Here is a 12,969-nt window from a genome sequence, read left to right as displayed (position 1 = left end):
CTGGAAAGTATCCAGAGGAAGGTGGCCAAAATGGTGAATGAGCCTCAAGATCAATTAAAGGAACAGAATGTCTAGTGTGCTGAAGAAAAGACCTAGAAAGGAACATAATAACTGTCTTCAAGTATCTGAAGATTTGTTATATAGAGAGGAAATCTCACTAGTACTTCTTGGTTCCAAAGTTTAGAACCTTAGAAATCTTCTGTTAAGAGCTGATTGTTCTCTTGATGGGAATATGAAGATGTTTGTGGTCAGGCCTCAGTTAGACTAGATGAGATTCTTTCCAACTCTGAAATTATGTAGTTCTATGACCACAGGTCATCAGACTTAGATTCAAAACTTGTTTTGGTAAGACCTGTCAGCTCTTATGTTGGCCATAACCTTCAAGAACCCAGTGTCACTCTCATATAACCACTGGGCATTGGAGGATTTTTGTGGATATATTGTCTGTCTGAGGGGACTGGAAGATTACAAACTTCAACTTCTCTTACTTCAGGCCAAACCAATCCCATTATCCTACTTTAGATAGCAATGGTTATTTTCTATGATTGGCCGTTGTCCAGTGCCCCAGGCAAAATTGTAAAGTAGGCAAGACTTTGTCACTCTCTTTTCTAAACTTTTCTCCTACTTTCTACCTTTTGCTACTGACACATGCTGCGTTCCTGCCCCACCTTCTTGATCAAAAATTATCTTTTTTCCTTTCCCTATCAGAATTCCTTTTGACCCTGCTCTAGTTACCTAATTAAAGCATTTCACAGTAAGATGTGAATGAGGCATAATTCTTAACCCTTCAATTCCCTTTAATCTGTTTTCAGCTATTTGTTGATTTTTTTTTTAAAGTTTATTGATGCCTTTAGTTTTCAACATCCTAGTTATTTCTGGAAATCCTCCCACTTCCCCTCTTCCCCCCAAAATGCTTTTCAGATTGAAGTCTTCCTTGTAACAAAATCTCTTAAGCAAAAGCACTCATGATAAAGTTACCCCTGACAGTGTATTCAATATTAAGCTCAAGTGTTCTCCCAGTTCTCTGTCAAAGGTCTCAAGTCTTTCCCTACCCCATTTTACCCTCCAAATTGATGTTCTGAAAGCCCAGGTTTGACCATGTCATCTCCCCCTCTTCAGAATCTCCCATCACTCTCTGTCACCTGCAGAATCAAACATAAAATGTTCTGACTTTTGAAGACTTTCATACCCTGGCCCCTTCTTACCTTTCCTTATTCTCCTCCACTTAACTGTATGATTGAGTGACACTGAAACTTCATCCTAACTTCATTCACTTTTGCTGACTGTTCTCTATGCTTGTAATTCTCCCTTCTTCCTCTGCCCCCTGACTTCACTGACTTCCTTTGAGTCTCAGCTTAAGTCCCACCTTCTTCAAGAATTCTTTCCCAAACATCCTTGAAATCTTTCAAGGTATCTTGAGGTTTATGGGCTAGATTTTTTTTCCTTAAGGACCATACCTTAAACCCAAATTACTGTGGTTCTCATTGATTGTCCACTGGTAGGTCCCAGGCCAAGCCAACTCGTGATTATTTGGGCCCTGATTAGTTCTGAGTGAATGTAATTAGCAGTTGTTTCTGTTTTGGCTAAGAACCCTGAGGGTCTTCCCCTCTGAGATTTGTTGTTTGCTTTTCTTTTCTTTTCTCTTCTTTTCTTTTTTGACTAGGTAAAAGAGTCCATTCATTACTTCATTTCTTACCTAACCTTAATCACTGAGTGGGCACTAAGATCTGTTAAAGACCTTAACTTAAAAAAGCCAAGGTCTTCCACTTCATCCAGGGTCATATCCAGTTGTCCTGATCTATCCCTTACCGCTGGACCCAGATGACACTGGAGGAGAAAGTGAGGCTGGTGACTTTGCTCTGCCCTGCCTCAGTTCTAAGTCCAATTCATTTGCAAATCATGGCATCATCTTCCTGATGTCATGGTTCTTTTTGAGAATGAAGGACAAGTAACAGTCCAAACCTCCGAAATGCTAACACTTTCTCTCCAAGATTCTCCTTAGTTTTTCCAGTCTATGTCGTTTGTGCATAATTGTTGTTATGTTGTCTCCCTTGTCAGACTGTGAACTCCTTGAGAAGGGAGACTGTTTTTTTGTGCAATGTGTGGAACATAATATGCGCTTTAGAAATGTTCGTTGACTTGACCAAAGGAGAGAAGTATTTTTTTTATCTGTTCTCTGGGACTTAAATTGATGTTTCAGTTACTAAAAGTTTGACTTCCTTTTAGAGATTCTTTCATTTATTTAGTTGGGCTCATAAGCATTGTTTTCGTGGTTCTCATTGTTTCACTCTTCAGTGCTTCTTAAACTATGGGTCATGATCCTGTATGAGGTTGTGAAAAATTTGGCAACAGTAAAAGGTTTCTGAACACTCAGTGACCAAAAATGAAAAATCAAACTCATAATAAATTCGAGGTGTTTGTGGCAGCACATGCCTGTTGTGTTGCTTGGAGCAGCTTCATTGCAGCCTTGGTTCTGGACGCTAAGCCCTCAGGCCATGCAGCCAACAAGCACTGCTGAAAAGGGGGTAGGGGTCATGAGTGGAAAAAGTTTAAGAAACCCAGCTGTACATTATTTCATACAGATCTTCCCAGCTAGGTGACCATATAGCACTAGACTTGGGAGCCTAGATCACCTGAATCTGAATCTTACCTCAGACTCTAGCTTGACCGTGGCCAAGTCACTCTCAAAGTTTCCTCGTCTATAAAAGGAGATGACAATAGCATCTGCCTCAAAGAGTTATGAAGTACTTTGCAAACATTAAAGCATCATGTAAATAATGGACATTAAATAATTTGCTCATTCATAAGAAATTCTCATTTTTTCATTTCTATTGTATAGTTCTTATATATCATAATTTTTTAACCTTTGAATATGTTCCATCCACTTGATGGATATTCACTGTTTCCAGTTCTTTGCTACTACAGAGAATGAATGCTCTTATGAATTTTTTGCTATGTATTGAGCCTTTGTTTTTGTCTACCTGTATTAATTTTGGAAGAGGAGTTAATCCCATTGCATTTCTAATTGTGTAATCAATGTGGGAAATAGTTTTAAATAAGGAATAACTATTAGCCTTCATCCCTGTTCCCCTTACTAGTTAGTAGTATACCATGGAATGAAGAAGATGGAGTGAACATTGTAGCTTCACACTATTTACTATTTCCTAATACCCTTATATAATTTTGTAAATATCCTGTGTTCTTTAGGGCTTGGTAAAATGAGTAGTTGTAGCATACGGGGGAAAGAAATGATCAGAATCACCTATTCTGAATTTTTTGTTTTCTTGAGATGTTATAATGGGACTTAATCTGTTTAAAAAAAGGTATCTGGTAGAAAACTAGAAACTTGCTTGAAATGCATTAGTTTATTTTTCTCTCTTTTCAAAAGACCTCTAAATGTATCAGCATTAATTGCTTTTTAATTTCTTGGTATTTCTATAGGTTGATTGAATCAAGTTTGGGGAGCATTGCTACAAAGTTTAACTTCTTCATTCATAACCTTGCTCAACTTCGTTTTTCTGGACTTCCTTCTAATGATGAGCCCATTCTTTCATTTTCACCCAAAACATATTCCTTTAAACAAGATGGTCGAATCAAAGAAGTTTCTGTCTTTACATACCATAAGAAATACAACCCAGATAAACACTATGTAAGTTATGAGTTATTTGTAGATTTATGTGTATATTTTATTAACCTCTTTTCCTGGCCCCTTCATTTCCTTTATGATAATTATTTTAAGTCATCTTTATTTTCTTAATGAATAAACCAAAGTCAAGGAACTAAAGTATTTTCAGTACTCTTAATGTTTTCTTGAATTTTTATCATTAGCTATTTGTCCCTTAAAACACAATTACAGGTCCCAGAAAAACACCAAGTGCCCACCAAAAATGGTGCCACTAAAATAAGGTGGTACTTACACTATTGGGTTTTATAGTGAATTTCAGCTTAACTATGTAATGTCTGGTTTCCTGTTTTATCATTTTGAATATTATCAAATAAAGGACTATCTTACTTTTTTACTCTTGATAATTTAAAACAATGGTCTTTTGGTACTAAGCACTGTATAGCTCACTACTTTACTAGATGGCAGATCTTATAAAACTGAAGGAGTTGAACAAAATACTTTCTAAGGACCCAGTTTCAAAACTTTCTATTTGTATCTATGTAAACATTTTTATATTCTGGGTTACATACAACTGACTTTATATATACTGTAGCCTAGACCCAGGTTTTCTTAATGTTTAAAAAAAAAATAAACTTGGTTATAATAGTAATGTTGAATTTTAGGTACTATCTTTTTCAGGTTTACGTAGTACGAATTTTGAGAGAAGGACAAATTGAACCTTCATTTGTTTTTCGGACATTTGATGAATTTCAGGAACTTCACAACAAACTTAGTATTCTTTTTCCACTTTGGAAGTTACCAGGGTATGTACTCAACCTTCTACATTTGCATTCTTTATTTAAACTGAAAAATTCATTTTTTAAATGTTATCAAATGAAACTGAAAAATTTCTTATGTTAGCAAAATTTAATAGATAGTAAATTGTGATAAACATCAAAAGCCTGGAAAACATGAAATTCTTTAGAAATCTACTTTATTTATAGGTTTATAGGTTTTTGTTATTTTTTACCATAATCAGCAGAAAGCAGTGATTTTAACACTTTTGTCCTAGAGAGGAGTCTTTGTCCTTAATCATTGCATAAAGAGATAGTTAATATCTCTGTCGACAAACTGAGTCACTTTGAAAAGTCACAGTCAAGTAAATATCAGGGGAAATTATATTATATTCCCCTGCTATCTGTTTCAGTTCCAGACTCCCTCTTTGAGCATTTGGTAAATTTTGTTTAGTAAATACTGTGATCAAATGGGCCAATAAGAAGAAGCTACCCACAACTACATCTGTCTTCATTAAGTACTAAAAATCAGGAATGTGGAGGCCCAGAGTATTTAGGCATAGATATCATTTCTTTTCCTATGTGCTAACTATATATTTCTTAATCCCATTTTATCAGGACTACATGAAAAGGTATAAAAAATACATCCTAACTTGGGGTAGTCAAGTGGCACAGTGGAGAGAGTGCCAGTCCTGGAATGAGGAGGACTTGAATTAAAATCCAGCCTCAGACACTTACTAGCTGTGTGACCCTGGGCAAGTCACTTAATCCTATTTACCTCGGTTTCTCATCTATAAAATGAGCTGGAGAAAGAAATGCCAAACTACTCCAGTAACTTTGCCAAGAAAACCCTAAATGATATCAGAAAGAATCAAACACAGCTAAAATGACTCAACAACAGCCTAATTTAAACTTTTTCTATATTTCCTTTTTTTAAAATTTTACTGATATTCTTAACAGCCACTTCAGTATCATTTTTCTATAATTCTTCTAGTAATTATAAAAATTTGTGACTTTATAGAAAAAAAATATCAAAGTGACTGTTAAGAATACCAGTAAAATTATTCATAAAGATTACCTGAGGTATACACAAACACATACATACATATACGTGTGTGTGTGTGTGTGTGCGTGTGCATGTGGGCGCAGCTAGTATCACTTTCATAGTTGCCTGTATGCCATACATGATAAGGCAGAAGATTAAGGCTTTATTGGAGGCCTATGATCACTACTAGATAAGATAATTAAAGTATAATATAGGTGAAATAATTTTTTTATGTTTAGGAATGGTTTAAAGTCATAAATATGGAAAATTACATGTGGTTTGTTTTGGAAGCAGGGAGAGGAAGAGGTTTGGCACCAAAGACAAGAACCTGGACACAAAAGTCTAATAGGGATAATTTTAACTTATTTAGGCAATTTGTCCCACTTACTTCCAAAGAGGATTTGAGCAGTTTAAAAAATTAAACATGCTATTTTTTGTTTATTTTTTTCCCTGAAATGTGAGGGAGAGTTCAGTCTGGACCCAAAGGTTCAAGAAAGTTTTCCAGAAATCTATGTGATCTAAAGACAAAAGTTATTAATAAAAATGTATTTTTTGAAAAACTAAACACTTTCAAACAGGAGAAATAATTTTAAGAACAAAAGACAGAAACAAAAAAAAAATTAAACTTATCAATTACCTGTAATAAATTGAACATTGAATTTAGTTCTGATAAAGAATAATTTCCCCATTAGAGAATTTTTCCAAAGCCTTATCATGGAATGGAGGTAAAAGCCTGGGTTCTCAATTCAGTTTAATTCAGCAGTCATGTATTGCAAATCTACCATGGTAGTTAGAAAGAATATAAACTTTGACAGATCTTACCAGATTGGAAAGAGTTGAATATGGTACTGATAGTAACAGTGGACTGAGTGTTTTCTTAGGCACCAGCCTAACTCATTTGGGAGAGATCTTTCACCAAAAGATTATACACCAAATTAAAATGAGTAAACATTTAGTGCCTTTTGTGAGCACTGGGTTATGAGAGTGAGAAGGACAAGGAAACACTTCCTGCCCTCAAGTAGTTTATATTTGATCAGGGAAATAACATGTATACGTACAAGCATATACAAGATAATACATTTTCAGCAGAAGGCACAAACTTTCAGTGCCATTAAGACAGACTTCATATAGAAAGTGGTGCTTAAGCTTAGCTTTGGAGGATTTGGGTGGGGGGGAGGTAATACATTTTAAGTGAGACAGCACCCACGGATAATTGTAATTGACAAATATTACATAAAAATCGTATTAGGTACAAATTCTACATGCTTCCTAATCTCTTACAAGCTGTACTATTTTTTTTTAATGCGTTACCATTACCAGTCACCTACATTCATAACTGTGGAGTTGTCTATAAATATTCCCTCTTCCTCATATAATCAGCTATCAGTTCTTGACTTTTCTATCTCTGCATTGTTCCTTTCTGTCCAGTCACATCAACATCACCCCTTTTCAGGCCTTCTTTGCCTCTTCCCTGAACTATTATAGTAAGCTCCTTTCTGATCTCCATGCTTCTGTTATCTTCCATCTCAAATCTACCTTTTCCATAGCTTCTAATATATCTTTCTAAAGCCACAGGTCTGACTATATCATTAATCTTTCAGAAACCTTCAGTGATTACTTGTTGTCTGGAAGATAAAATACAAACTCCTTAGACCAGCACCTTTAAAGCTGTCAATATGGCTTCCACATTACTTAAACATTTTTCTTTGAACTTTTGCACCAGAAAAGAGCATATTCGTACTCAGACCATTCTCTATGAACTATAAGTCTCCATTCCATACTATTTGCTTTTTAAAAAAATAATTGTTGTTTCCTATTTCTTACATTGTCATGATATCGTTTGTGACCCTCCTCTTCTTTTTCTCCTCCTGAAAGGCAGCCCAATTGATCATTACATTGAGAAAGTCCTAAAACAAGTGCAATGTATTTACAAGTGTGGATCTCCCACCTCTACAGAGGGGTAGGTTAGGGGTGTCTTCTCATGCTTGAAAGGCCTTTATTCCATTAAAGTTCCATTTTTCCCCTATAACTTGATTTGGTAGGTAGGCTAAGTTATTCTTGATTGTAAGCAAGGAGATTCTGTGTTCACTTTGCTTTCTGGCTCTGAGTTCTGGACAATTTTTATTTATAATTTCTTAAGATCTCACATATCTTTTAAATCTTATTTTAAACTATTCCACTTTATTCAATCTACATTCTAGTCAAACTGGAGTACTAGCAACATCTTTCCTAGCTTTGATCCTCCATGTCACACCTCCATTCATTGTTCCAAGCTGCCCTCCTTACCTTATTAGATCTGACTTTTAGAGAACTGATCTTTATTCAAGACTTACCTCAGGCGCTGCCTTTCTGATCTACCCCAGGTGTTAGTGCTCTCTTCCTCCCCATTTATAATAACCTGTTTATATGTTGCATCCTGTAGTAGAAGTAAAAGTCTTAAAGGGCAGGGACTGTTTGGATACCTAGTAAGTATTTGTTGGGAGCAGCTAGGTGGCACAATGGATAGAGTGCAGGGCCTGGAGTCAGGAAGACCTAAATTTAAATTCAGTCTCAGAGACTTTTTAGCCTTGTGACTCTGGCAAGTCTGTTTGCCTCAGTTTCCTAATCTATAAAATGAGCTGGAGAAGGAAATGGCAAACCAGTCCAGGATCTTTGCCAAGAAATGAAAGATGGGGTCATGAAGAGTCAGGCACAACTGAAAATAACTGAACAACAAAGTATTTGCTAAATTGAATTTGTTTGGTTAAAACAAAGTACTTAATCAGAGAAAGTTTGATGAAGTAGAGAGATGGTTTGAGTTCGATTTTTAAAGAATGAATGGATTCAGTAGGTAAAACAGGGGAAGGAGGAAATTAGAGACATGGGGAAGGAGAATTCTTTTTGGGGAAAGTAGACCAACTTAAATGGGAACCTAGGAAGACACTAAGTTGGGAAGGTCCTTAAATGGTTGACAAGGAAGTTTAAATTTTATGGAGGGACCAATCAATTGATAAACACTTATTTAAGTACCTATTATGTGTTAGTTGCTGTATGTGGTGCTGGGGACAAAGAATAAAACCTTCCCTAATCGTAATGATCTTACAGTATGTTGGAAGAGAGAAATACATATAAAGAAGATAGCATGAATATAATAAAGTCAAATGACAGTTTGGGAGAGAGGGCATTAGCAATTGAGAGCATCAGCAAAGGCTTCATGCAGAAAATATTTTTGCATTACATCTTTTTTAAAATTATTTTAAAAATTATTTAATTTTCATTTTCAACATTTGCTTTTATAAGATTTTGAGTTTTATAAATTTCTCCCCCCTCCCCAAGACAGCATGCAATCTGATATAGGCTATACATGTATGATCACATTAAACATATTTCCACATCAGTCATGTTGTGAAAGAAGAGTAAGAACAAAAGGGAAAAACATAAGAAAGAAAAAAAATTTTTAAAAAGTAAAAAAAAAGAAAATCGTATACTTCAATCTGCATTCAGACTCCATAGTTCTTTCTCTGGATGTGGCATTGCATTGCTAAGAAGAGCTAAGCCTATCAAAATTAGTCATCGCAGTGTTGCTGTTACTGTTTATAGTGTTTTTCTGGTTCTGCTTACTTCACTCAGTATCAGTTCATGTAAGTCTTTCCAGGTTTTTCTGAAATCTGCCTGCTCACCATTTTTTGCAATACTCCATTACATATACTACAGCTTGTTCAGTCATTCTCCAATTGATGGGCATCCCCTCAATTTCCAATTCTTTGCCACCAAAAAAGAGTCGCTATAAATGTTTTTATACGTGTGGGTCCTTTTTCCATTTTTATGATCTCTTTAGAGTATAGACCTCGTAGTGGTATTGCTGGATCAAAGAGTCTGCACAGCTTTATAGCTCTTTGGGCATAGTTCCAAATTTATCTCCAGAGTGGTTGAATCAGCTCACAGGTCCACCAACAATGGATTAGTGTTTCAATTTTCCCCCATCTTCTCCAACATTTATCATTTTCCTGTTTTGTCATGTTAGCCAATCTGATAGGTGTGGTGTGGTGTGGTACCTCAGAGTTATTTTAATTTCCATTTCTCTAATCAGTAGTGATTTAGAGCATTTTTTCATGTGACTATAGATAGTTCCAACTTCTTCATCTGACAGCTGCCTGTTCATATCCTTTGACCATTTATCAATTGGGGAATAACTTGTATTCATATAGATTTGACTCAAGTTCTTTTGAGTTGCATCTTAAAGAGAGGCACTCTGAGTCAGCTAGGTGGCACAATGGATGGAGCACTGAATCTGGAGTCAGGAACTTTAAATCCTGCTCTACTGTGTGACCCTGGACTTACTTTTTCTTACTTTCTGTCTCATTTTTCTAATCTGTAAAATGGGGATAGTAATAGCACCCAGGAAGCACCTACTTCCCAAGATTGTTGTGAGGATCAAGTAGAATATTTGTAAAGTGCTTTGCAAACCTTAAAATGCTGTATAAATGCTAGCTGTGTTGAGGAGGGTGGTGATGATATGCAGGTAAGGAAGGAGTCCATTCTGGGTATGCAGAGTCAGCCAGTGCAAAGGCACAGAGTTAGGAGATGGTGTGTCATGGGTGAGAAACAGTCTTGTTTGTCTCAATTTCAGATTTCAGGAGAGGAGAGTAATGTTCACTGGAGCTGTAAAGATAGGTTGGGTCCAGGTTATTTATGGCTTTACAAACTAAACCAAGGAGTTTATGCTTTATTCTAAATAGGAAGAAGCACTGATAGTGGTTAAGTAGGGAATTGACATGACCAGATTTACATGTAAGGAAAATTGCTTGGGCTACCCGAGTCTTTCTTACCTGTCCCAGGTCTTCGGTTGGCCAAACCGGATAAACGTATGAGAGAAAGGTCGTTCCAGAGTCGAACAAGGGTTGAGCTTTATTACAGGGTCTAGTTACAAGTGCAGGGGCAGGTCTTCCTTAGGAGGAAGAGGGGGAGATTTCCTAAGGAGGCTAAGCTTAAGGGATTGGAAGTAGAAGTACAAGCGGGGAGAGAGGGGGAGGGGAGAGAGGAAAGAAAAGGAGCGGAGCCTACTGTCCTCTTGGCTCCACACGTGCTAAGAGAGAGCTTTCAGGCTTCCTCAATCCTACTTAACCTTCAGCCGCACAGTTTGCATCTCAATACCGTGCTGTTAGGTAACTAGGTATGCTCCAATCCTGGACAATCTCGAGGGCAGGGAGACTCCACCCATCACGTATCTCCCGGGGAGAGGCGGAAATACCCGAGCTAGCCGAGCTAGCTCAGTCTGACCTTCTCGAACTCCCGCTGTTCATGGAGGGCCTCGTAAGACTCTAAGATTTAGAAGTCCCACTTTTACCCGCCCGAGACTGTCCACACGGAATTGAGCTTCCAATCCCAACATACAGTTAGTAGGATAGAAGGAAATAAGCATTTATATAGTGCTTACTGTATTATGTGCCAGTCACTGCTAAGTGGTGAGATACTTAAGACAAGGAAGACCAGTCAGGAGGATTTAGAGGTGACAAGGGCCTGAATTCAGGTGGTAGTTGTGTGAATGTAGAGAAGGACTTGGAGATGAAATGATGCTGTAAGGTATAAATGGCAGAACCTAACATCAGATTTGATATGGATGTTAGGGAGAGTGAAGAGATGAGAATAATGAGAATTATGAACCTGAGACATCAGAACGATGGCAGTACCTTTGACAAAAATTGAGAAGCTTGGAAGAGTAAAATCATTGAAAATTTATTTACAAGGAAAATTAGACTGACAGTGATATGAAGGATAGATTGGTGGGGGAAAGTTTGAGGAGGATCAAAGATCTGTTGTTAGATTATTGCAACATTTTAGTTGGGAGGACATCTTGCCAGGTGATTTCTTAAAATAAATTTTATTGATTCATTTTGTTTTTCTGACTATCATCTCTGGAAATACTGACTTTCTTTTAATGCTTTATTTTAAAAATTTTACATTGTCATCACTGAGTATATTGTTCTTCTGGCCCTGCTTATTTTATTCTATATCATTTTGTATAAGTTTTCTCATATTTCTATGAACTTATTTTATTTGTAACTGTATAGTAATATTCTACCATATTCATATGCCATTTTGTTCATCCATTCTGCAGTTAATTGGCACCCATTTTATTTCCAGTTGTTGAGTCATTTTTAGTCATATCTGACTATTTGTGATCCCTTTTGGGGTTTTTTTTGACAAGATACTAGAGTGATTTGCCATTTCCTCCTCCAGCTCATTTAAAAGAAAGGGAAACTGAGTCAAACTGGGTTAAATGACTTGCCCAGGGTCACACAACTAGTGTCTGAGGCTAAATTTGAACTCAGGTCTTCCTGACTCCAGGCTCTGTGCTCTATCCACTTGCACCACCCACCTGCCCTTCCAGTTTTTAACTGCCATCATATTATTGGACCTTTCTTTCTGTCTTTAATATCCTTGGGTTTTATGTTGAGTAGTTTGGTCATTTTTCTTTGCCTGGTGATTTTTATTAGCTATGACAACTCATAAAACAACTTTGTTTAATGTGGAGAGGATATGCCAACTGATAAAATCATTCATCTTTGAAAGTTTTAAAGTACTTTTTTGAACTTTCCCGTCTCTGCTGCTTAAAAACTTTTGTGCTTTCTTGAGTTTAAACACACTAGAACATTTTGTTGTAAATTGTGACTTTGTATAAACTTCATGATAAAGAAAAATAATTTAGGGGCAGACATTCTTCCATTTAGATGAGACATTAACATACATAAGAATAACTTTTAAATTTTCTTTTTTAGCTTTCCTAATAGGATGGTTCTGGGAAGAACTCACATAAAAGATGTAGCAGCCAAAAGAAAAATTGAACTGAACAGTTATTTACAGAGTTTGATGACTGCTTCAGTAGATGTTTCAGAGGTGATTGTTTATAAATGTCTTATATATGTCATTTATTTTCAGTGTGCTTAGTAATTATTACACTAACAGGTAACTGTTTTTTCCCCCTTCAAACACAGTGTGATCTTGTTTGTACTTTTTTCCATCCTTTACTTCGTGATGAGAAAGCTGAAGGAATTGCTAGATCTGCAGGTAAAATTGTTTCTTCTCCCTTTATAGATAATATTTGGAAGATATTGAAGTGATGTAGAAAGAGCCCTGGACTTGAGTCTGAGGACCTGGTTTCCAGTCTGGGCTTTGCCATTTAACAGCTGTATGACCTTGGGCAAGTCACTTAACCATTAATCAGCAGTTTCCTCTTCTGTAAAATGGCTATAATGATTTATTAATGTTAATACAATGTTAGCCTGTTTTCTTGGTAAGGTTATTGTAAAGATAAATTGAGCTTTTCACAAATCCCTTTGCAGACTGTAAAGTATAATTTAACAGAATTCTTATTATTATTGCCTTTTCCAAAAGACATTTGTCACCTAAGAATAATTTTTGAGCTGGTCTTTATATATTTATCACAGCCAAAACATGTGAATTTTTTCTCCACCATCTCTCCAGCCAATCTTTGTTCTATGGGAAGGATTTTCTAACAGTATAAATGCTTACAAGTAACAATTCTC

At 36.3% G+C, this 12,969-nt stretch overlaps 1 protein-coding gene across 10 annotated transcripts in view; it reads left to right on the top strand.

Annotated features, from left to right (window-relative positions):
* PIK3C2A (phosphatidylinositol-4-phosphate 3-kinase catalytic subunit type 2 alpha) overlaps window positions 1-12,969 on the top strand; it is a 233,236-nt gene that overhangs the window by 211,419 nt on the left and 8,848 nt on the right. For all 10 annotated transcript variants that reach the window (XM_072619606.1, XM_072619605.1, XM_072619603.1 and 7 more), the window contains 4 exons: window positions 3,442-3,649; window positions 4,304-4,428; window positions 12,202-12,319; window positions 12,418-12,490. In XM_072619606.1, coding sequence (XP_072475707.1) covers window positions 3,442-3,649; window positions 4,304-4,428; window positions 12,202-12,319; window positions 12,418-12,490 — 524 coding nt within the window. The remainder of the gene's footprint in view (window positions 1-3,441; window positions 3,650-4,303; window positions 4,429-12,201; window positions 12,320-12,417; window positions 12,491-12,969) is intronic.

This window comes from Notamacropus eugenii, chromosome 6 (assembly GCF_028372415.1).
Source record: "Notamacropus eugenii isolate mMacEug1 chromosome 6, mMacEug1.pri_v2, whole genome shotgun sequence".
NCBI classification, from domain to species: Eukaryota; Metazoa; Chordata; class Mammalia; order Diprotodontia; family Macropodidae; genus Notamacropus; species Notamacropus eugenii.
Note: the sequence above shows the minus strand (reverse complement) of the source record. Positions and strands in the feature narration are given on the sequence as shown.